General features: G+C 45.6%; 2 protein-coding genes across 4 annotated transcripts; both read right to left on the reverse strand.

Moving 5' to 3' along the window:
* Nucleotides 1-4,318: 4,318 nt before the first annotated feature.
* Nucleotides 4,319-5,857, reverse strand: LOC139758457 (uncharacterized). Its single transcript, XM_071679902.1, has 3 exons — nucleotides 5,782-5,857; nucleotides 5,476-5,670; nucleotides 4,319-4,785 (listed from the first exon to the last, which is right to left on the reverse strand). Exons 1-3 carry the CDS (start codon nucleotides 5,791-5,793, stop codon nucleotides 4,402-4,404), a joined length of 591 nt encoding a protein of 196 aa, XP_071536003.1. The 5' UTR covers nucleotides 5,794-5,857; the 3' UTR covers nucleotides 4,319-4,401.
* A 5,232-nt stretch (nucleotides 5,858-11,089) lies between these two features.
* LOC139758456 (uncharacterized) lies at nucleotides 11,090-16,712 on the reverse strand. Of its 3 annotated transcripts, XR_011714834.1 has the most exons (4): nucleotides 16,603-16,712; nucleotides 16,264-16,491; nucleotides 14,809-15,632; nucleotides 12,868-14,112 (listed from the first exon to the last, which is right to left on the reverse strand). XR_011714834.1 is itself a non-coding variant. In XM_071679900.1 (3 exons), the coding sequence occupies exons 1-3, from the start codon at nucleotides 16,612-16,614 to the stop codon at nucleotides 11,192-11,194; spliced, it is 648 nt and encodes a 215-aa protein (XP_071536001.1). In that variant the 5' UTR covers nucleotides 16,615-16,712; the 3' UTR covers nucleotides 11,090-11,191. The 3 variants fall into 3 exon arrangements, 2 of the variants coding, with proteins under 2 accessions (XP_071536001.1, XP_071536002.1); XM_071679900.1 differs by lacking the exons at nucleotides 12,868-14,112; nucleotides 14,809-15,632 and adding an exon at nucleotides 11,090-11,599; XM_071679901.1 differs by having other exon boundaries at nucleotides 12,868-15,632.
* Between the last annotated feature and the right edge of the window lie 5,654 nt (nucleotides 16,713-22,366).

A 22,366-nucleotide genomic window follows, 5' to 3' on the forward strand; every position in this document is an offset into this window, starting at 1 on the left:
CTACGACGGAAACCTTACCCGTACACTCAGTATCTGGTCGAAGTGAACGTAAGTCAATCTCGCCCAGATGAACGGAGAATCCGACTACCCCGGTTCCCTCCTTATATATATATTCTTACCTTCATCCTGGCCTATCCGGCCCGTCCATCTCCCTAGCCTCCTCGATCCCCCAGCAACGATCGTGCCACTGACACACGAACAGTGTCGCACGTCGTGGTCGTCATTTGTTTTCCTGTCTCAGAACATGTCCCGCTGCCATGGAGTCTGGCTTTTATCTCCCCAGACATACACTCCTCCTCCTCCTCCTCCTCCTCCTCCTCCTCCTCTTGGCCTCATATAAGGAAGTCCTGGCGTTCGTGTAACTCCCTACCGTCCCTCTGCGGATCTCAGACGTAGTTAATCCTTTAATGATTCCTTTAGTAAATATGTTTAATTCACTTAATGAGCTACGTTGACGGAGAGATTAAAGTTTTGTAGTACGAATTGCTTAGCCGCGTCCCTCCGACTCCAGCAAGCAGCAAAAGAGGCAAGAGCTGAAATGAATGACCCTCTAAACAACTGCCACTTATTATGTAATGATGGTCATTCAGTAGCCATGTTTACGAAGTAGATCATCCCATGCAATTTATTCGTTAGCCGGAAGGTCAACAGCGCTATTACTTGGGCGTAAATATGAGCACACGTGTAGCACATGATAAGCCAGGGAAAAACTCCTGGCAGACGGAGGAGTTTTTATTTTTATTGGTATTACTTTCATCCCTCCGTCGTCACTTGCCTAATAACAGGGGATGATAAGGTGCCCCAGAATAGGCTGGACCTGTGACGGGTTCCTCGTCAGACGAGGAGAGGGAGGGAGAGAGAGAGAGAGAGAGAGAGAGAGAGAGAGAGAGAGAGAGAGTGTGTGTAGGGTTTAATCATGTAAAAAAAAAATGCTTAAAAAGAACTCCTGACAGTAGAAGGCCCGCCAGAACTCTAGCATCCCTTGTTGCACCACCAGCACCACAACCTCACCCCACCACACCGTGCCACGCACACACCCTCACCCTCACCCTCACTTCCTCCTCCGTCCTCCGCCTGGCAGGTCCTCCCTGGCTGCCCACCCACCAGGCTGGTGCTCTACCGCCCACTCCTCCTGAGCGACGCGACGTGTGAGCTTCGGGGGGGAGCCAACCACACGCCAGAACTGGTTGCAGGATTACGCCACCTGAGCTTCGATGTCCAGGCGTCCGAGACCCATGTTTATCAGGTTGCAGGGACGCGACGCGCAGAGGAGGAGACATCGACCTACGAGAGGCATAACTTAAACGATTTCAACCTCGGTAGCGACAACACCAGCCTAACTGGCTCTACTTAGTGCGAGCTGTAGAGCAGACTCCACCCCAGTGTGGTCGGTCATGTCGCCTCACAGCCAACACGGATCAGCCCACAAGCCATCAAGCATAATATACATCAGCTCTGTGCAGCCAGCAAGCAAACGCTTAAGCATTTAAATGGATACACGATAGATCCTCATGGGGTACGTGGGGTTATAAGTGGTCAGATAGATAGATCCTCATGGTACGTGGGGTTATAAGTGGTCAGATAGATAGATCCTCATGGTACGTGGGGTTATAAGTGGTCAGATAGATAGATCCTCATGGGGTACGTGGGGTTATAAGTGGTCAGATAGATAGATCCTCATGGGGTACGTGGGGTTATAAGTGGTCAGATGCTCACTTTGTAGATAGAAGAGGAATTAGTAAGACAAAAGAGGAATTAGCCTATTGGGAAAAACAGTTTTGCGCGTAGGACCGAACTAGGTGAAACAGGTGACTAGCGACGCCTTGAGGGAGGAGTAGGTAGGACTGGAAACAGCTTGATCAGGGAGGAGATGCCGAGTTCTGGTGGTACATGGTAATCCCCGGGTAATTCCTGCGATCATGTGAGTAGCGATTCATAACGACCTTAACTGTACACTGGAACAGGTCAGTCAACTGCTGCTGGACCGTTAAGTGGAAGAAAATCACTAACGTGACCTGTTAGACACACACACACACACACACACACACACACACACACACACAGCAAAAACTACACCAATCAAAACAGCAGTACTGGCAGCAAAAGTACTATACAAAACCAACAACAACATTAATACAAGACACAGAAGCAATAACGACATCAGCTGCACAAGAAAGATCATAACTCATACCAAAACTCACAAGAATAGCAGTTAAGAGAACTCCACCAACAAAGACATTATTACTAGTAGCAAATGCAATATATATATATAAATATTCATATATATATATATATATATATATATATATATATATATATATATATATATATATATATATATATATATATATATATATGATGCTTCAAAAGCTCCTGTCTATGTTGTTAGAATAATAGCAATTTAGGATTAAAGAGAGTACATAAACATTACGATAGAAAATCACTCTGTATCTACACCAAATAGGGTACCCAGCTCGGCTAGACTTTATCATACTTCCTAATAGACTTTCTACGTTAGCTGTTTCAAAATATGACACACTAGCATTCGAAAAACTTCAAAGACGAGGAAAAGACGAACAGAGAAATCACAATTATGAGAAGTTTCCCCAGAAACAGAATATCATAGAAAACGAAAAAATTAAAATCCAAAGAAAAGTAGTTTTAAAGGACTAACTATTATAAGTGATCACCATATCAGTAATCATATCTTTTTCTCTCTGTCTCTCGAAGACAATGATTGCCATTATATGGTGAAGACGTGAGAGACATGACGATAGACCTGTCCTTGAAGATAGACAATTTGTTGGCAGTAGAAGCTCAGTTTAGCAATAATTCACTATACTTACGAGATAAGGATGAATGAAGCTGCTTACGATGAGTCAGGGGGGTTTACTCATTCTAATCTGATGTCATTACATAGTTCCTCTCCACACAAGTTGCGCTGTGATAACTATGCGTTCCTCATCCCCATCTCTAGATTTTGTTTATAAGTTATCGTTACACCCAGGACCAGAAAACGTATCACTTCAAATCCTGTATCACAGTTCTATATAAATCAATTTCCCATACCATAATAGCCACACACACACACACACACACACACACAGCATCCTTTTCACTCATAACACTGGACAACAACTCATCTCACACGACTCATATATTTTTTCATCACTTTCCCTTCACTGACTGCTTTACGGTAGGCCTGCCTAAGTTAGCGTTCCTAACTTCCTCGCAAAAGATCCTGGTTCGAGTCATGTTTGTTGGAGGCCATTACGAGTTCAATGGCCACATTTCGAAACAGGTAAAAGAAAGATTTCGAAACACAGGGCAATAGTCTACATCTCTTATCAAAGATAACTGTCTATATTATAGCTAGTCTTCATCTTTTAATGCAGGATTTCTTTCACTGTTGTCATGATAGGTTCTATAAGATAACGAAATCAATTTGGAAGCTGAATTGTTCGTCTTAGAATTCAAGATTTTAAAAGTTCGACTCAGTGTTGTTTGAAGTTGTCATGTGTGTCATATTTGCTTGACGGCAATAGTGATACGCTCTTTTATTGACCTACGTTGTATAACTGTGTACGTGTAGTGGTTAATTAATCATATTCAGTCTGCAAGTATAATTCGCTGGAATTTGTATCTGATATGAGGTTTGAGTCTTGAGATTTAGATTAAGAAATGCAGATGTGGATTTTACAGGTTTGTGGAACACATAGAACATGGCACGTCATCAGACTCTGAATATAATTGTTTCTTCATCATTAATTATGTTATTCATGTGTTTGATCCTTTGTTGATGGGTTCACTTACACCATAACCAACTATTTTCAAAATAATCTTTTTTTTCTATGTTAACTGAGACGTCAATGAGGCAGCTGAGGCCCCACATCAAAGTCATCCCATGGGAATATGTTTATAACAAGTGGTCGTAATCCACAAGGTTATCATAGCTTTTCTTCACTCATACAAGTTCAGGGATATCTGGGTTCGCGCCAGTGTGAGGTATGGTGGTTTAGTGAGGTAGGTGAGTAGTGGCAGGTATTCAGGTAAGCAGTGGTTATATATGTGTGTGAGGGAAGTGTGTGTGGGGTGGGAGGATCGTTCGGATATCCAAGACAAGAATAAACAAAATAGCGAAGTATTTGATGATGAATAAGCGAGGCAACACAAGATCAGTCATGTTGAGTAGTATTCAACACTGTGTTACTACACTTGTGTATTCTTGTGTTTCCCAGTAGTATTCAAAGGCAATGAAGAGCATTCGAGTGTACACAATGTACAACGTAGGTCAAATATATCCATAAAACGTCTAGACTTGCGGAGGTTATGCTTTTATTAGGACGCTCAGACAATAAATACAAATAGTCTTTCCAATGCTAATGGATTTAACATGTTAATCTATGCATAGGAAGGAGCAGGGGTTGGTTGGTAGGATGGGGTAGGCTGGTAGGAGGGCGTTGGGGCGGGCCCGTAGGAGGGCGTTGGGGTAGGTCCGTAAGAAGGAGCTGGGGCAGGTCCGTAGGAAGGAGCTGGGGCAGGTCCGTAGGAGGGTGCTGGGGCGGGCTGGTAGGCGGAGTACTGAGCCTCGCCCTCGTAGCTGACCTCCGCTACGTAGCCGGAGTCGCCGTTCACGTAATAGTTGACCCGCTGCAGACGACCATCGGGGAGCAGCACGTAGTAGGAGCCCCGGGTGTCGTAGCCATCACGGGTCTCCTGGTGACCGAAGTCGTTGCCGGAGTAGTCGTCCTTGACGGCGTAGTTGAAGTCGTACTGGGCAGGACCCTGTGTGGACGGAGTGATGGTATAATGTTACTGCATCACAGGAACAGATGGAACCAGAGGGACATATGCTCTCACCAGCCAAACACCTCACCTCTTGTCTCCTCCAACATTAAATCTAACCTTGTTTAACTAGGTGACAAATTAACCACGTTTCAGGTTGTCGGGTTGTTTCATAAGTGGCTACTACAGTCCAGGTTGTTTCATAAGTGGCTACTACAGTCCAGGTTGTTTCATAAGTGGCTACTACAGTCCAGGTTGTTTCATAAGTGGTTAATACAGTTCAGGTTGTTTCATAAGTGGCTACTACAGTCCAGGTTGTTTCATAAGTGGTTAATACAGTCCAGGTTGTTTCATAAGTGGTTACTACAGTCCAGGTTGTTTCATAAGTGGTTACTACAGTCCAGGTTGTTTCATAAGTGGTTAATACAGTCCAGGTTGTTTCATAAGTGGTTAATACAGTTCAGGTTGTTTCATAAGTGGTTACTACAGTCCAGGTTGTTTCATAAGTGGTTACTACAAATGAAGAGTACTGGGTAAGGAACGAAGTCATGCATTATATAGCCTGCAGTCACTGCGTATTCGCTTACATTCCCTCCAGCAAGGCGTCAGAAGAGCAGAGTCTAAAGTTACACAGGAATTTTGTAAGTCATTATCACCACCTTAGCTCTCAACAAGTCAGCAAGAACTTACGTCGGGGTAGGTAGGAGCAGAGTAGCCGGGGGCGGGGGCGTTGTACGACGGTCTGGGGTGGGCGGGGGCGCTGTAGGAGGGTGTTGGGTGGGCGGGGGCGCTGTAGGAGGGTGTTGGGTGGGCGGGGGCGCCGTATGCTGGGGTAGAGTCGGGGCGGGCGAGGGCGGCGGCCACAAGAGCGGCCAGTAGCAGGACCTGTAGGAGGAGGACACAACACTGGTCAGGTACGAGGCGATCACTGCTGCAGATATTCCTATATCAACATTATCCTTACAGTAAAGAACATGAAGAGTGTGTGAGGGTCACCTTAGCTGCCATATTGGTGGTGGTGGTGGTGAAGTGTGAAGACAACTGATGCACTCAGCAGCCACCCAGGGACTTATATAGTCCATCCCCTGCTTAGGGCTACGTGACGTCACCGACCGACCCTCTCCATGGTCATTGTGACAATCTGTAGCAGAGGTCTGGCTGGCAGGAGGCGCTCACCTCCCTCACGAAAGTCGTCACATGATCACTGGCATTTTTAGGTCAGGAATCTCTCGTTCTGTGCCGTCATTATGGAAGTAATTATAGTCTATAATCACTACCGAAAAAGAATATATATATATATATATATATATATATTGTTCTGTGCTGTCATTATGCATATGATTATATTTTGTAATGAGTTTTCGAGAGAGAAGTTAATTACAGGCATAATATATATATATATATATATATATATATATATATATATATATATATATATATATATATATATATATATATATATATATGTATAATTACACAGTGATTGTAAAGTCACCGTTGGCAAGGTCACTTCGTTTTCAGTGAAGGAGAGGAACAGTTTTCATGGAGGAACTTGTCATTCCAAAGGAGTCGATCATTTCCCTGTGAGTGAATGTACCACAACCTTGGAGGTGCGGGAGCCATCTGTGGAGCCTGAGGGTTGTGTTGATACGTCCATACGTACATATGCCAAGCAGAGAGGATCTCCTGCCTGCAACTACACGTACGTGAGACCTCAAGAACATAAGAGAAAATGGGAATTTTAGAAATACTGACGTAAAAGTATTTTTCTCTTGTAAGACTTTTATTCCAAGGTCAGGGAAGCGCTTGCAACTCATGTCTACCAAAATCCAACATCACACCGTTGTATGTTCTCTTGTATGGATCTCACGACTTTCTCAACTCGATACGAGGAAATGAAAGTCTTCAGTACTGAGGGTTTGTACAACCTCACACCTCCACCCACACTTCCACCCACACCACACCCTCATACCTCCACCCACACCACACCCTCTTTGCCTGAGTGGGATACACACCACATCAGTCCTGACGGAGACTCTGCACCCTACTGGTAGGTAGCATCTTAAGCTGCTATTGTAGCGTCTAACGTATGGTAGCTGCTAGATCGTCATCATCATCATCATCATCATCATCATCTTCATCATCTTCATCATCGTTATGAACAAGCAACGTCGAGGAGAGGTTCGGGAGTAACGACCTAATGAAGATGTAAAAGAAAGGAAACGGTATAAAGGAAAATGGTATAATGATATAGAAGGAAAACGTCTGGACAATGTGTCAAATAAAGTGATGAAAAGTCAAGCAAAGAGAATGAAAAAGTGAAACTGATAGCGAGAGTAACCAAGGAATAGCGGGTCTTGATAATATGATTGATGATTATATATATATAATGATAAGGAGTACGATTGCGTTTGACTGGGTCATAGAAATTGGTCAGTTCTTTGTACATTAGAAACAAGAAAGACTATAATAGCATTAGGTCAGTTTTCCCTAATTCGGTCCTTGAACTAACTCGATCTTGTCCATCGACTACCAGATCATCCACATTTGTGTACAAAATCCTCACTCTGATCCTTGCATCACTTAACATTGCTCACCTCTGTCGTGTAGTGGAGAGGCTGCTCTGCCTTCTTGCCTCTTCTGATGTCTCCAGTTGTTTGTCTGCTAACTGTATCCTCCCTTCTTTCTCAATCTCTCTTCGGTCTATCCTTTCTGATGTTCATCCCACTGAATTCCTCCTTGTCTGCAAGTTTCATAGCCTGCTTAAGAGGCTTCTGGCCACAAAACTCCATATTTCAAGTAATCCTTACTGCTCGTCCCTTTAAGTCTACATAATAGCTATCGATCATTCATTTTAATCTCATGCATTATTATATACACATATTTATAGCCTGTAGCAGTCTTTTAGTCGCCGTCCTTTTTCCCTCTCGTTGGTATATGGTTATCTGTTCAAGAATCATCATCCATTTATGACTCTACTCATCTCGTTACTCATGTTCTTACTTTACCTACAACTCATTTTTCACTGACCAAAGACCCACAGTATTGATGCATCAACCCCCAAGTCTCCGAATTCTCGAAAATCTTCATTTTCGTCAACATACACTGTTTCTGAACACTCTACAGTATCATGAGCTTGTCCATCAAACAAACAATATACTTCTCTGATTGTTCTTTCTCTGACAGAGTATATCACCGTCTCTGTTCTTATCATAGTAGTTAACTGTGTTCCGACATCAGAGCTCCCAGATGCACCTTATCATTACCCTCTGCTGGAACTCATGTTCTTCGTCCTCTGTTTTCAGCAGCCTCCGAGATCTGCATTACTGGCAGTTCCTTTTGCTCGTTTACCTCAAGGACGCTCTGAGAAGCTCCCCTCTGACCTATTTTCTCTGACTCTTTCCACTAGAGACGCGTCCTTTCCTCTGCTTCTTAGCCATCTCGATTTTTTCAGTCCATTTTGAGTTTGACGTCCATTTCTAACCATGTTTCTAACTTCATTCCTTAGTCCATAAGCTTTTTATTGCCTTAAATTTGATTCTCCAGTTTCTTAATTTCTTCATCGATAAGTTTTAACTTCTGACTCTATTTACTCATTTTCACTGCTCTTTAATTTTTCTTATAACCCTCTAACTTCACCATCTCAGATAACTTCACAGCCTCCGATATTCACTTCATCCGTCCGTCAAAGATCTATATAAAATGGCCACTGAAATCACCAGTATGTTATTGAGAGCATCTCTCATCAGTTTGCCTGTCTGAGGGTCTTCTGTTCTTCAGATCATTCGGTCTTGAAACACCATAATTTACCACACTGATATGATGCTGTGATGAAATACTACCAGTGTGTGTAGGGAGAGGTAATGTCACCCTGGCTGCTTGGAGTAAGTGTGGGAGTGCGTGAGGCAGGAGTGTCACTAAGGGTAGTCAATGTTTGCCTCAGATGTTGCGGCAATGCTGTACGTGTGAGGAGAGCGGGATGGGCAAACGTTATCGCTGAGCCACGCTGGAACATCTGAGCCACGCTGGAACATCTGAACCATGCTGGAACATCTGAGCCACGCTGGAACAGTTGAACACGCTGGAACAACTGAGCCATGCTGGAACATCTGAGCCATGCTGGAACATCTGAGCCATGCTGGAACATCTGAACCATGCTGGAACATCTGAGCCATGCTGGAACATCTGAGCCATGCTGGAACATTTGAACCATGCTGGAACATCTGAGCCATGCTGGAACAGTTGAACACGCTGGAACATCTGAGCCATGCTGGAACATCTGAACCATGCTGGAACATCTGAGCCATGCTGGAACATCTGAGCCATGCTGGAACATCTGAACCATGCTGGAACATCTGAGCCACGCTGGAACATCTGAGCCATGCTGGAACATCTGAGCCATGCTGGAACATCTGAGCCACGCTGGAACATCTGAGCCATGCTGGAACATCTGAGCCATGCTGGAACATCTGAGCCATGCTGGAACATCTGAACCATGCTGGAACATCTGAGCCATGCTGGAACATCTGAGCCATGCTGGAACATCTGAGCCATGCTGGAACATCTGAGCCATGCTGGAACATCTGAGCCATGCTGGAACATCTGAGCCATGCTGGAACATCTGAGCCATGCTGGAGCATCTGAGCCATGCTGGAACATCTGAGCCATGCTGGAACATCTGAACCATGCTGGAACATCTGAGCCATGCTGGAACATCTGAGCCATGCTGGAACATCTGAGCCATGCTGGAACATCTGAGCCATGCTGGAACAGTTGAATGGAACATCTGAGCCATGCTGGAACATCTGAGCCACGCTGGAACATCTGAGCCATGCTGGAACAGTTGAACACGCTGGAACAACTGGACTATGCTGGAACAGCAGAACCACACCGGAACAGCTAAGCCATACTGAGTCAGTTTAAACCTCACTGGAACGGCAGAACTCTGCTGGAAATGAAGGCAAAAAGCGACCTGGGCTGACGCTTGTGATTAATAGTAAAGACTGTGTGTCAGGAGTTGGGCAGAGTGGTCGGTAAGTGGAAGCTGTGAGCTCGAAAGTGATTAAGGAATACAACTCTTGCGTCCTAACAGATCCAGACGATCTCAGAGACACTGGTGTAGAACGATAAGGTTGTAGGAAGAAGTTGGGTATTTGGGGAGTGACGATTGTTCAGGATGGTAGATGACAAGGTACAAGATGAGGCATTTTGTGAGTAGTATCGAAGGTGAGGTGTGTGTGTGTGTGTGTGTGTGTGTGTGTGTGTGTGTGTGTGTGTGTGTGAGGGGGGTATCGGAAGTGTGGTGTGAGTGAGGTGGTATCCAAGGTGAGGTGTGAGTGAGGGTGGACGTGTGATGGTAGATACAAGTCTCACCCGACAACTCATACAATAGATGAAGTGAATCATGACAGGTAAATCTGTGCTTGAGGCACCGGGCCATAATGACCCTGGGTAACGAGTAGTTATGTTTAGCAGTGGGAGAGTTGTATTATCTAAGGAATACAACCAGCGTAGTGGATCACGAGTCACAACAAAGTATCTAATCTCACGGTGCCTGATATAGCGATGGTGTTGAGGGTTTTCAAGGGAAAAGATGGTATTGATATAAGTGAGCATAGGTGAAATGCTCCTGGAAACATCATTGGAACCTATGAACACTTCGCCTGACCTCCTCTGGCTGCATCGATCTCCTTTATGTTTCATAAGGTTTGAAAGATATGTGTGAATCCTATGATGACTGTTCTCAAGCCAAGGTACAGCATCGTTGCGTCGGTGTGAGGCAACTTCCCATAATGTCTTGTTGATGGTGACCAAGACATTAATGTATCTTTGAGAGAATATGGATATTACTGTAGATTTCGATTGCTGGGGGAAGTTAAGCGAGATTTTCATAGGTTCCGTTTCATGACAGACAAGTGCCTCACACATGCAAATTAACGTCATATATTTCCTTATCTTCATACTCTCACCACTACCGTATGCTTCCATATCACTAAAGCAACTACGATGTTCTACATCTAACTCCGTCACTCGTTTCCTTTTCTCTACACAACGCTACAGATACGAGACAAAGTCACTCAGTATCCAGTCACTCAGTTCTATGGGTATGGCAGATTATGTATGTATCATGTGGACCTGGGTTGAGGATACGTTTAAGAGGCCATGTTGGATGTAGGCACCTGAAGCATGCTGCCTCACTGGGAGTGTAGGTACTAAATTCTATTGAAGGACTGGAAGATTTTCATTCCTATCAAATATAACAATGAGCATTATCTTGAGCATTAGCTTGAACACATTGGGTCAATTGGTTCACAGAAACATAACAGCTACTTCATGTTTATTCAGCGATGAAATTCATACGATAAATAAGATATTTACACAATGCTATCAACTCTGATCAATTAGTTTATGCATAGGATGGGGTAGTCTGGTAGGAGGGTCCTGGGGCGGGCCCGTAGGAGGGTGCTGGGGCGTGGCCGTAGGAGGGTGCTGGGGCGTGGCCGTAGGAGGGTGCTGGGGCGTGGCCGTAGGAGGGTGCTGGGGCGTGGCCGTAGGAGGGTGCTGGGGCGTGGCCGTAAGAAGGTCCTGGGGCGGGCTGGTAGGAGGGGTACTGAGCCTCGCCCTCGTAGCTGACCTCCGCTACGTAGCCGGAGTCGCCGTTCACGTAGTAGTTCACCCGCTGCAGACGACCGTCGGGGAGCTGGACGTAGTAGGAGCCCTGGGTGTCGTAGCCATCACGGGTCTCCTGGTGGCCGAAGTCGTTGCCGGAATAGTCGTCCTTGACTGCGTACTGTGAGTTGTACTGCGCAGGACCCTGTAGCGCAGAGGCAGAAAGCTCAGGTAATTTACGACAATAAATTCTACATCATTCAAATCCTGACGTGATGATCTCTGTAATTTATCTAGATGAGAGATAGCAAATGGAAAAACTTGAAATGGATGTATAACCTTATCATACATCAATTGTATACGAAATTATTGTATACAGGGAAAAAGAGCAAGCATAGCATTTTTCATTCAAAAGACGCCATTCCCAACGTTGCATCTATACATGTAGCGCAGACCGTCTGTCTCAGAGGGAGGTACTCAAAGCCTTGTTGTGGAACTTTGATTCCTATACAGACCCGACCCTGGCCAGGCCTCACTTATGATTATGTTGCGATCATTTGCGACATGATGATCAGTCTGCAGTAAACAAGGTAAAGATGGAATTATACTTTGTGTAACATTCCCATAGTGTCCCTTGAAAGTGCGTGTGTGGCGCAGTTTCCTCACTCAGTGAAAGTAAATGAGAGTTCGGCTGAGGGTGTGTGAGCAAGGGACCCTTGTCAGCCTGGCCTGCCGACCACAGTCACTGTCTTGTCCAGGTGTTCATCCTCCTTCTTTAGTGTGACTCTGAGGTACCCTACTCCCTCCCACCTGGTACTTGATCAATCCCAAATGGGACTTGCTCTATCCCAGCAAGAACACCAATTCAGTAGACTCACCTGTTCAGCGTAAGTAGGAGCAGAGTAGCCGGGGGCTGGGGCGGGCGGGGGCGCTATAGGAGGGTGTTGGGTGGGCGGGGGCGCTGTAGGAGGGTGTTGGGTGAGCGGGGGCGCTGTAGGAGGGTGTTGAGTGGGCGGGGGCTCTGTAGGAGGGTGTTGGGTGGGCGGGGGCGCCGTATGCTGGGGTAGAGTCGGGGCGGGCGAGGGCGGCGGCCACAAGGGCGGCCAGTAGCAGGACCTGTAGGAGGAGGACACAACACTGGTCAGGTACGAGGCGATCACTGCTGCAGATATTCCTAGATCAACATTATCCTTACAGTAAAGAACATGAAGAGTGTGTGAGGGTCACCTTAGCTGCCATATTGGTGGTGGTGGTGGTGAAGTGTGAAGACAACTGATGCACTTCAGCAGCCGTCCAGGGACTTATATATAGCCCAACCCCGCCCGTAGTTGCGCGATGTGACCATCTCTTCCCAGGGTCACTGGCACTGTTCGTCGCGGAGGTCACGCCGACAGAACACTCCAGTGCCCCAGGGCACGCCTCTCCAGGTACACTTTGACCATAAGAAACGACGCCCCTTTTTTTTTTAGAGAGAGAGAGAGAGAGAGAGAGAGAGAGAGAGAGAGAGAGAGAGAGAGAGAGAGAGAGAGAGAGAGAGAGAGAGAGAGAGAGAGAGAGAGAATCACATGCCATAGTACTGTCATGTCATTAAGGAAGTGATCATTATACCATGAGGTGGGTGAAAGCAAGGTATTACAATGCTCAACACGTCCACAGGGAAATGGTAATGAAGAGGGACACAAACTGAAGCAGGAACGACCAACGTGTACGAGCGAGAAGGTAGACACATGTGTAGCAGGAGGCAGTAACCATGTGAGGATGTAGCAGTGGCCTACGATGAGAGGATGACACGGGGGTCGTGCCTCACCTCCTGACGAGACTTAAGGTGAGGGGGAGATAGAGTGAGGCAAGATACTGGGTGAGGCAAGGTACAGGGTGAGGCAAGATACAGGGTGAGGCAAGATACAGGGTGAGGCAAGATACAGGGTGAGGCAAGATACAGGGTGAGTGAGGCAGAAGATAAGGCCTCTCCCTCCTAACCTCACCCAGTGCCAGCGTCTTGATGAACACCAAGTTTGTCCTGTGTGTCATCAAGACTGGCTGAAATACAAGTATTTAAAAGCAAAAAAGGAATACATTGATGGTAATCTGTCGTCATTAGCATTATATAGTGTAAGTGGTAAGACATCTCTATGTCAAACGTCGTGAACATTGGCTGATATATGGTCAAAATAATGGCAAAAAAAAACAGTATGACTTTTGGTGACCTTTGACCCTTAAGAATACCACAAATGGACAAACCACACATCACAAATTTATCTTGTACACTTTATCACAGTTTAAGGAGGGGTAACTATGTACAATGTTTTGAGTGAAACTGATGGAGAGTGTCATGAAAAGTAAAACAAAAATATACTTATTTTGAAGGGTTGTTCTTGGTCTTTGACCACAATAAAACCCTTAAAGACAAATAACACAAAATGAGGATCATCTGGACATTCTTAAACTAAGACAGATGCCTGCCAAGTTTCAGGTCAATCGGCTCTAAATTAAGGGAATGACGGAGACAGACCCGGGTGGATCGTCAATGTCTGCTGAACGTACAGTCTGTCCCAGAGGCCCAGCCTTTCTAAAAGTTGACCTGGTAAACTGAAGGGCTGTGGCTGACTGCCTTAAGAAATATTGCCCACTTCGGTGTGCGTAGACTGACGAAGTTGAGTTGTTTACGACGTCGACCGGGAATGTTCTTCTTGGGCAGCCCCAAGAGGAAGGGAAACTCTGAAAGGAAAGATTTATGATAAAAGTATTATGAATGAACTCCTGCAGCGCTGGCCTCACAACGGTAGGCAAAGAGGAGGCGGTGTGGGCGTGTGTGAAAGTAAACAGTATCGTGAGTGCGAGGCGGGCAGCAAGTGTGGGAGTGTGAGAGGCAAGAGTAATGTCACAATGGCTACTTGGAGTAAGTGTTGGAGTGCGTGTGTGATGGAGGAGTATCACTGTGTTTGCTGCAAATGAGGCAATACGTGTGATGAGAGTGGGATGGCCAGGTACCTCGATATGGGGTAGAACTAAGAGGTTACAAGAAGCTGGGTGGTTGGGAGGTGAGACCCAGTGAGGGTGGTGAGGGGACAGCAGAAGCAGAGAGAGGAGCTGGAGGTTCTATAAGACTTCTTGTGAGTTGCAATAGGTTAAGAGGAGAGTATGCAAGAAGCCTGCCTTATGGAATACACGTCCACCCTTCTATGTGGGATGTGAATCCTTAAATTTTCTAGTTACAGGCTGGTCAAGTATTGAGGATGATATAGATGAAATACCTACACTGTATACGAAACATCAAAGATATCAAATCATATATTTACACTCTTTGTGGAATGGTTGGCAGGCGTGTTGTGTAAGGCGGTGGACATGTTGACTGAAAGCACAGGTTTCACAGAAACCACAGCTTTTATCATAACACAATCAGGCACCACAAACCTTCCCAAGGTTTCCGTTCAGCTGTTTTATCTGCCTTGGTTCAGTCTGTCGACGGCTTGTCGCCCCCCGTATACCGCATCGTTCCAGTTAATGGATTACGAACAAAACCTACATGAAGACATAAGTTTAAGACACATGTAAGCGTGCGTTTGGGATGTTTACACCTAATTCATCCACAAAGATTTGTGAGGAAAAGAACGATATACATCATTAAATGGAACACGACTAATGTCGGTCACGTCACATGATATAAGCACTAAACTGTGCAGTCTGTCCATCACTTGACTCAGATATCCTTCGAGTGTTCATAATCAGGTTATCATGAACACGTTGATCCTACTTGTTCAGAGAAACATGGCAGCTATTTCACATTTATTGAACGATGGAAATTATATGATGAATATAATATTTACACATCCTATTAGCTCTGACAAATCATTTTAGGCGTAGGAGGGAGCAGGGGTTGGTTGGTAGGATGGGGTAGGCTGGTAGGAGGGTGCATGGAGGGGCCTGTAGGAGGTTGCTGGGGCAGGCCCGTAGGAGGGTGCTGGGGCAGGCCCGTAGGAGGGTGCTGGGGCGTGGCCGTAGGAGGGTGCTGGGGAGGGCTGGTAGGAGGGGTACTGAGCCTCGCCCTCGTAGGTGACCTCAGCTACGTAGCCGGAGTCGCCGTTCACGTAGTAGTCCACCTTCTGCAGACGACCGTCGGGGAGCCGGACGTAGTAGGTGCCTTTGGTGTCGTAGCCATCACGGGTCTCCTGGTGACCGAAGTCGTTACCGGAGTAGTCGTCCTTGACGGCGTAGTTGAAGTCGTACTGGGCAGGACCCTGTGGTGCAGAGACAAGAAGTTCAGAGTTAAGATGGTGAACTTCTTTGATGTTCCAAATTGGTATTTAATATCAACTCTAATACATTTCATACGTTAAATTCATCAAAATCAGAAAAACCCACATCAGTCCCGGAGTTAACCAAATACCTCCATTATAGATTTACCAGAGACTGTGACGTGGAAAGTCAACATTATTCTCATAAGATTCCACTCCTCATTTTCAGTAACATAAGAATTACGACACGTCTTAAGTCAGCCTTGTGCTCAAGTCCTTGTTGTGTCATCTTGCATCATTTACTGAACCTGACATTACTGATCCACTACATCCTTCAGCAATTTCAGAGGAATTACAGGAGTGTGCTTGCCTAACATTCCCATAGTGTCCCTTGAAAATACCTGTGTGGCGCAGTTTCCTCACTCAGTGAAAGTAAATGAGAGTTCGGTTGAGGGTGTGTGAGCAAGGGACCCTGTCAGCCTGGCCTGTCGACCACAGTCACTGTCTTGTCCAGGTGTTCATCCTCCTTCTTCAGTGTGACTCTGACGCACCCTACTCCCTCCCACATGGTATTTGTTCTATCCCAAATGGGACTTGCTCTATCCCAGCAAGAACACCAATTCAGTAGACTCACCTGTTCAGCGTAAGTAGGAGCAGAGTAGCCGGGGGCGGGGGCGTTGTAGGACGGTCTGGGGCGGGCGGGGGCGCTGTAGGAGGGTGTTGGGTGGGCGGGGGCGCTGTAGGAGGGTGTTGGGTGGGCGGGGGCGCTGTAGGAGGGTGTTGGGTGGGCGGGGGCGCCGTATGCTGGGGTAGAGTCGGGGCGGGCGAGGGCGGCGGCCACAAGGGCGGCCAGTAGCAGGACCTGTAGGAGGAGGACACAACACTGGTCAGGTACGAGGCGATCACTGCTGCAGATATTCCTATATCAACATTATCCTTACAGTAAAGAACATGAAGAGTGTGTGAGGGTCACCTTAGCTGCCATATTGGTGGTGGTGGTGGTGAAGTGTGAAGACAACTGATGCACTCAGCAGCCGTCCAGGGACTTATATATAGCCCAACCCCGCCCATAGTAACGTGCCATCATCATCATTACCACAGTGGACACTGGCTCTACGTTTAGTAAAGGTCAGAACACTTATACTTACTAACGCATCCTTGAAGGCACATACCGTCATGCCGGTTACTTTAGCGCGCTGAAGTAATTACTAACACTTTTGTCTCTCAGAAATGACGCAAGAAAAAGAAAGTTTTGCAAGAGGTTAGTTGACGAATTGAGAGGCAGAAGGGAAGAGACAGAGGGAACATCTGAGCCGAGAGACGTATAGTACAGAGAGGGAAGAGGGTGGTACACGAGAATTATGTTCACATCATCAAATCATTGTTGAAGATATTAATAGTTTCACATTTGACATTAAGGGTAAAGTAGGAGTTTTCGTTCTGAAACTTTCAGGAAAACTATTAACATGAAAGTAAACTCTTTATTTGTCAAGTTACCATCCAATTAATTCAACGGTTTTTTCATATTTATTCACCTATGCAATGATAAATGAAATAATTTAATTGCATATGTGCCCTTGATCTGTGAGTAGTAAGTCACGGAAGACATCAAATTTGAGAATAAATCAAAATCAATAAACATTTTGAATCAATACAGATACGACACTGACGCAGTGACAGGTACGACAGTGACGCAGTGACAGATACGACACCGACGCAGTGACAGATACGACCCTGACGCAGTGTCAGGTGCGACAATGACGCAGTGACAGATACGACACTGACGCAGCGACAGATACGACACTGACGCAGTGACAGATGCGACACTAACGCAGTGACTGATATGACAGTGACGCAGTGACAGGTGCGACAGTGACGCAGTGACAGATACGACAGTGACGCAGTGACAGATACGACACTGACGCAATGACTGATATGACACTGACGCAGTGACAGATACGACAGTGACGCAGTCACAGCCACATTTACACCCCACTATACACAGACTCACACACCCATACCCTCATAGTACTTACTAAGCTACACACAAGTACACCCAGACCTTAAGCCTGTAATTTAGACTACACCTGAAATCATACCCACAGCCACACCCCTCACCTACACTTCCACCCCCAAGACCTTACACTCATCCACGGACACACCCACACTCACCTTTCAGACATGAGGCTCACCTCAGATATGAGATAAATCTTAGATATGAGAATCTCCTCTCAAAATTGAGACTCAGATATGAGAGTCACCTCAGATTCACTTCAGAAAAGATTCGCCTCAAACATGATGCTTCAGGCCCGACTCACCTTCAACACGACCCACTTCAGACATGACTTATCTTGGAAAAGACTACCCTAAGATGCGACTCACCTCAGACATGACCTGTCTTAAAAAAGATTATCCTAAGACGTGACCCACCTCAGACATGACTTTTTTCAGGAGAGACTAACCTCAGACATGACCCACCTCAGACATGACTTATTTCAGGAGAGACTAGCCTCAGCGTGACCCACTTCAGACATGACTTATTTCAGGAGAGACAAGCCTCAGACATGACCCACCTCAGACATGACTTATTTCAGGAGAGACTAGCCTCAGACATGACCCACTTCAGACATGACTTACCTCAGCTGGAATGAGACATTAAGACACTGCCATGACCGTAATCACCAACGGTTGGCACCCATTTCATGTCTCCAGCTGAGAGTACAGAGAAATTGGCCAGTGATGTGTGTGTGTGTGTGTGTGTGTGTGTGCGTGTGTGTGTGTGTGTGTGTGTGTGTGTGTGTGTGTGTGTGTGTGAGAGAGAACTGTGGCCCCCCAGATCAGGGCGTACCACCTGGGGGACCACAGAGCAAGAGTGTGAGTGTTTCGTCCACACGAGGATGAACTTCACCCAGGAGCTGTGACTCTGTCCCACATGTTTCTCTGGCGCGTCTCGACCAGGCGTCGGAGAAGCAGATCCTCGCGTTACTGACGCATTTCCGTCGCGTTGTTGCTGCCTGTCTGTCTCGCAGCAAGATTCGTCAGGCATCTCCCTACCTTCACCCTTGATCAATCGGACTTTTGCTGACCCGATCCTCCGTTGCAAGTGACCAAACAGCCTTCTCTTTCGCCCCAGATTTGCTGTTAACTGACAGGTTAACTTTGGAAGATTAACATGAACTCAAAATGAGAATCATTACATCTTGAATAAACTGACTCTCGAGGTCGAAGACAAGGGGGTTTTAACATGGCAATCTTTGCACTTATCATTTGCTTTGAACATCGTCTTAAATTGCAGTGCAATGAGGATGTGTTTTATCATCCTGCGGAAACTGTTTTGCAGTGGAAGAATTATTTGTATCAATGATTCCGTTGTTGGATTTACCCTCAGCGCGCCAGCGTATGTGGGAAATAGTTCTTGAAAGTCTTGGATGACATGCATCGCCACAGCTTCCAGAGGAAGACACGCGATGTCACAGGAATCAAGCCACTTCTTGTCGTTCCAGAGGAGCTCTTGGCAGACCACAGTGGCGCGTGATGGGTCTCCCCTCGGCCTTCTCCTACCACGGTATATTCAGTAAACACTACATAGCCACCGTTCAGTCATTACCGTGGATAATGTCTCATCCTTTGGGGCCCCTCGGCCTTGCTGGGGCAACGAAAGTGAAATCGGAGACACTTGTGTCCACTTGGAGTATTACGTCGTCTCATCAAAGTCCGAGTCTGGAAGCTATTTCTAGTTTAGTTATCTTTAGTTCTTTCACGCTCTTCTTTAAGGGTTTTTTTTTAGCAGTTTATTGGATAGATTTTAGATTTTCAAACGATAGAGATACGTTTACGTGTGATTAGCGAGACTGTCATGTGGAGCGGAAGTTTGTAGTTGGAAGGAATCAATCCATGAAAAATGACCTCAGTCTTCGAGACCACCTTCTGGAAACCGCGAGGTAATACACTGCTTCCAGCTCTCAGCCCGAGGCGTCCTCGTGCTGGTCACTGTCGCCTCGAGGGTCAGCAGTGAAGACCTGGTACTCCTGCTGGTGCTCCTGCCAGGATCAGCAGTGAAGATCTGCACTGCTGCCGCTCCTGGTGAGGGACGTGCGAACTTCGCCTGTGACAAGATATGAAAAAAATTCTCTCTCTCTCTCTCTCTCTCTCTCTCTCTCTCTCTCTCTCTCTCTCTCTCTCTCTCTCTCTCTCTCTCTCTCTCTCTCTCTCTCTCTCTCTCTCTCTCTCTCTCTCTCTCTCTCTCTCTCTCTCTCCATGGAGGCAGCTTGACCGCCGGGCCAGTTCGCTCTTTGGGGGGTCACTAGGCAAGAGGCTCGTGGTTGGATGGTCTTATGCCTTACCTGACTGGTGTGTGGATGGACGCCCTGGTCTGCTGATATGTTGATTCTCTGGTAGATTTACGAAACGCCAGACAGAATCACAATCGTTTAGAAACCTACATGATTTCCTTATGGATTTATATGAGTATCTGAGTAATTTGGAGTACGACACGGGGGATAACCCTATTATAGGACATCTGAGTAAATAGGTATACGACCCGTAGGATGACCCCATCACAAATCCTGTATAAGATCCACGATAGAACCATTTTCATACCCCATTTCAGACAAGATCACAGACCCCATTAAACCTCCATAGTTCACATGTAACCCACTCCTTAACCTACGTTTTCTTTATATGTGAACATCGGTGAACATGAACCCCCATGAAAACCTTAAGTCACCCAGCTTTTCCCATAACAGTTTTCTCTTGTGTCCTAAATCCTATGTTGGGTGGAGTCCCCCCATGTAGTCCCCACAAGAAGGACGTGTCACCCGAAGTCAGGTTCCTGTGTGAGACGAAGAGGCCAACTGATAACAAGAAGACATGACATGATGGGCGAACTTACAGTCCCTTGTTATATCTGTTATGATCCAAACTGACGAGTCTTAGGGAGTCTTGTGGTGCTGATGTTTACTGATACGTGGAAGGGTTTTGATGTTTTGATGACGCGAGGAATAAGATATGGGAACATGACCGTCAACTGCGCAGTAAATTTAGGTGTTAGTCCCAGCGAATGATCTTACGAGAGTTTACTGGCTATTATCATACCTATGTGTAGTGTTGTAAATGGTCAGACCCTGAGATGTTCACGTCGCACACACCACCCAGCCCTCACCTGCCGCCTCATATTTTCTACAAAAGTTGTCTCTATTCTTTCTACGTCAACCTTGTTGTAATGTGAGGACTTCGTTAATCTTACTGCAGTTTAAGCGCTTCGTTAACTTCCCTGCAGCGTGAGGACCTCGTCAACAGCACTGTAGTGCAAGTGTCTCGTTAACCTTGCTGCAGTGTTAGGATTTCATTAACACTTCGTCAGGACTGCTAACATATGATGAAATTTCTTCCCGTGTTTACTTCTCTTCGTTAAGTCTCCATTCGATACAGACGAGGAGAGATTAGTGTGAGATATTTCTCATGACACTGACCAGCACATCTGCTCTCAGTGATGATAATTCCACTTATCTCACCACCAATCCTCACACTTACACTTATATAAGTAATGATAATTTGTACCGGTCAGGGAAGTCTTAATCAATACCCTTTATTACTAATATGTGCCACTTAGGGACAGCTATTACGTGGGAAGTATTCTTTCTCCCCTATCCCCAGGGATTATATATATATATATATATATATATATATATATATATATATATATATATATATATATATATATATATATATATATATATATATATATATATATAATATATATATATATATATATATATATATATATATATATATATATATATATATATATATATATATATATATATATATATATATATATATATATATGTATATATATATATATACATATATATATATATATATATATATATATATATATATATATATATATATATATATATATATATATATATATATATATATATATATATATCATTTATACTATTCGGGTCTTTCTCGTGTTCTCTGCGACAATCATGTTCGTGTTCTTCATTCGCAGTGGGTGTCGTATTATCCCCCAGATTGTCTCCCTCACTTATACTTTTGTAAGTGAACGCATATGACAGTTTACAGTCTGGTCACTTATATGGTTTACTGCCTGCAGCCCTGTGTCGAACCCTTGTACCGTGAAACCCACGTGGCATCTTAACAAGACAGCCCCTCCCAGTCATACCCTTTCACTCAATTGATCTATCATAGTTTCCTCAACATCCTAGAGATGGTTATGTGTTCTCTATCCTCAACATCCTTCATCCTATTCTAGTTTCCCAGCTGGAGATCCTTCTACAGACCCATGCAAGCCAACCAGAAGCACGTATGCTTCCTTACCTCTCACTCCACCGCATGAGAGAGTCATCCCCCCACACACACAGGCGGAGGATGGGCTCCCTCCCTCACACACACAGAGAGGAGGCCCATACACATACACACACATACGAGGGAAGTACCCACCCCCCCATCACACACACGGAGGAGGGGCCCACACACACACACACACACACACACACACACACACACACACACACACACGGAGGACAGGCCTCACACTGAATCGCCTTCCAGCTGAACGTAATTGTCGTTACAAATGACATTTCATATCACGTCTCACATGTTATTTCGGACTGTGTACTCACAGCGTGGGTGGAGAGCTGGCCTTTGAAAGTTCCCAGGATGTAGGGAAAGTGTTGCACAACTGACGCCTCTGATTCAATTGAGGA

The sequence above is a fragment of the Panulirus ornatus genome, chromosome 30 (genome assembly GCF_036320965.1).
Source record: "Panulirus ornatus isolate Po-2019 chromosome 30, ASM3632096v1, whole genome shotgun sequence".
Taxonomy (NCBI): domain Eukaryota; kingdom Metazoa; phylum Arthropoda; class Malacostraca; order Decapoda; family Palinuridae; genus Panulirus; species Panulirus ornatus.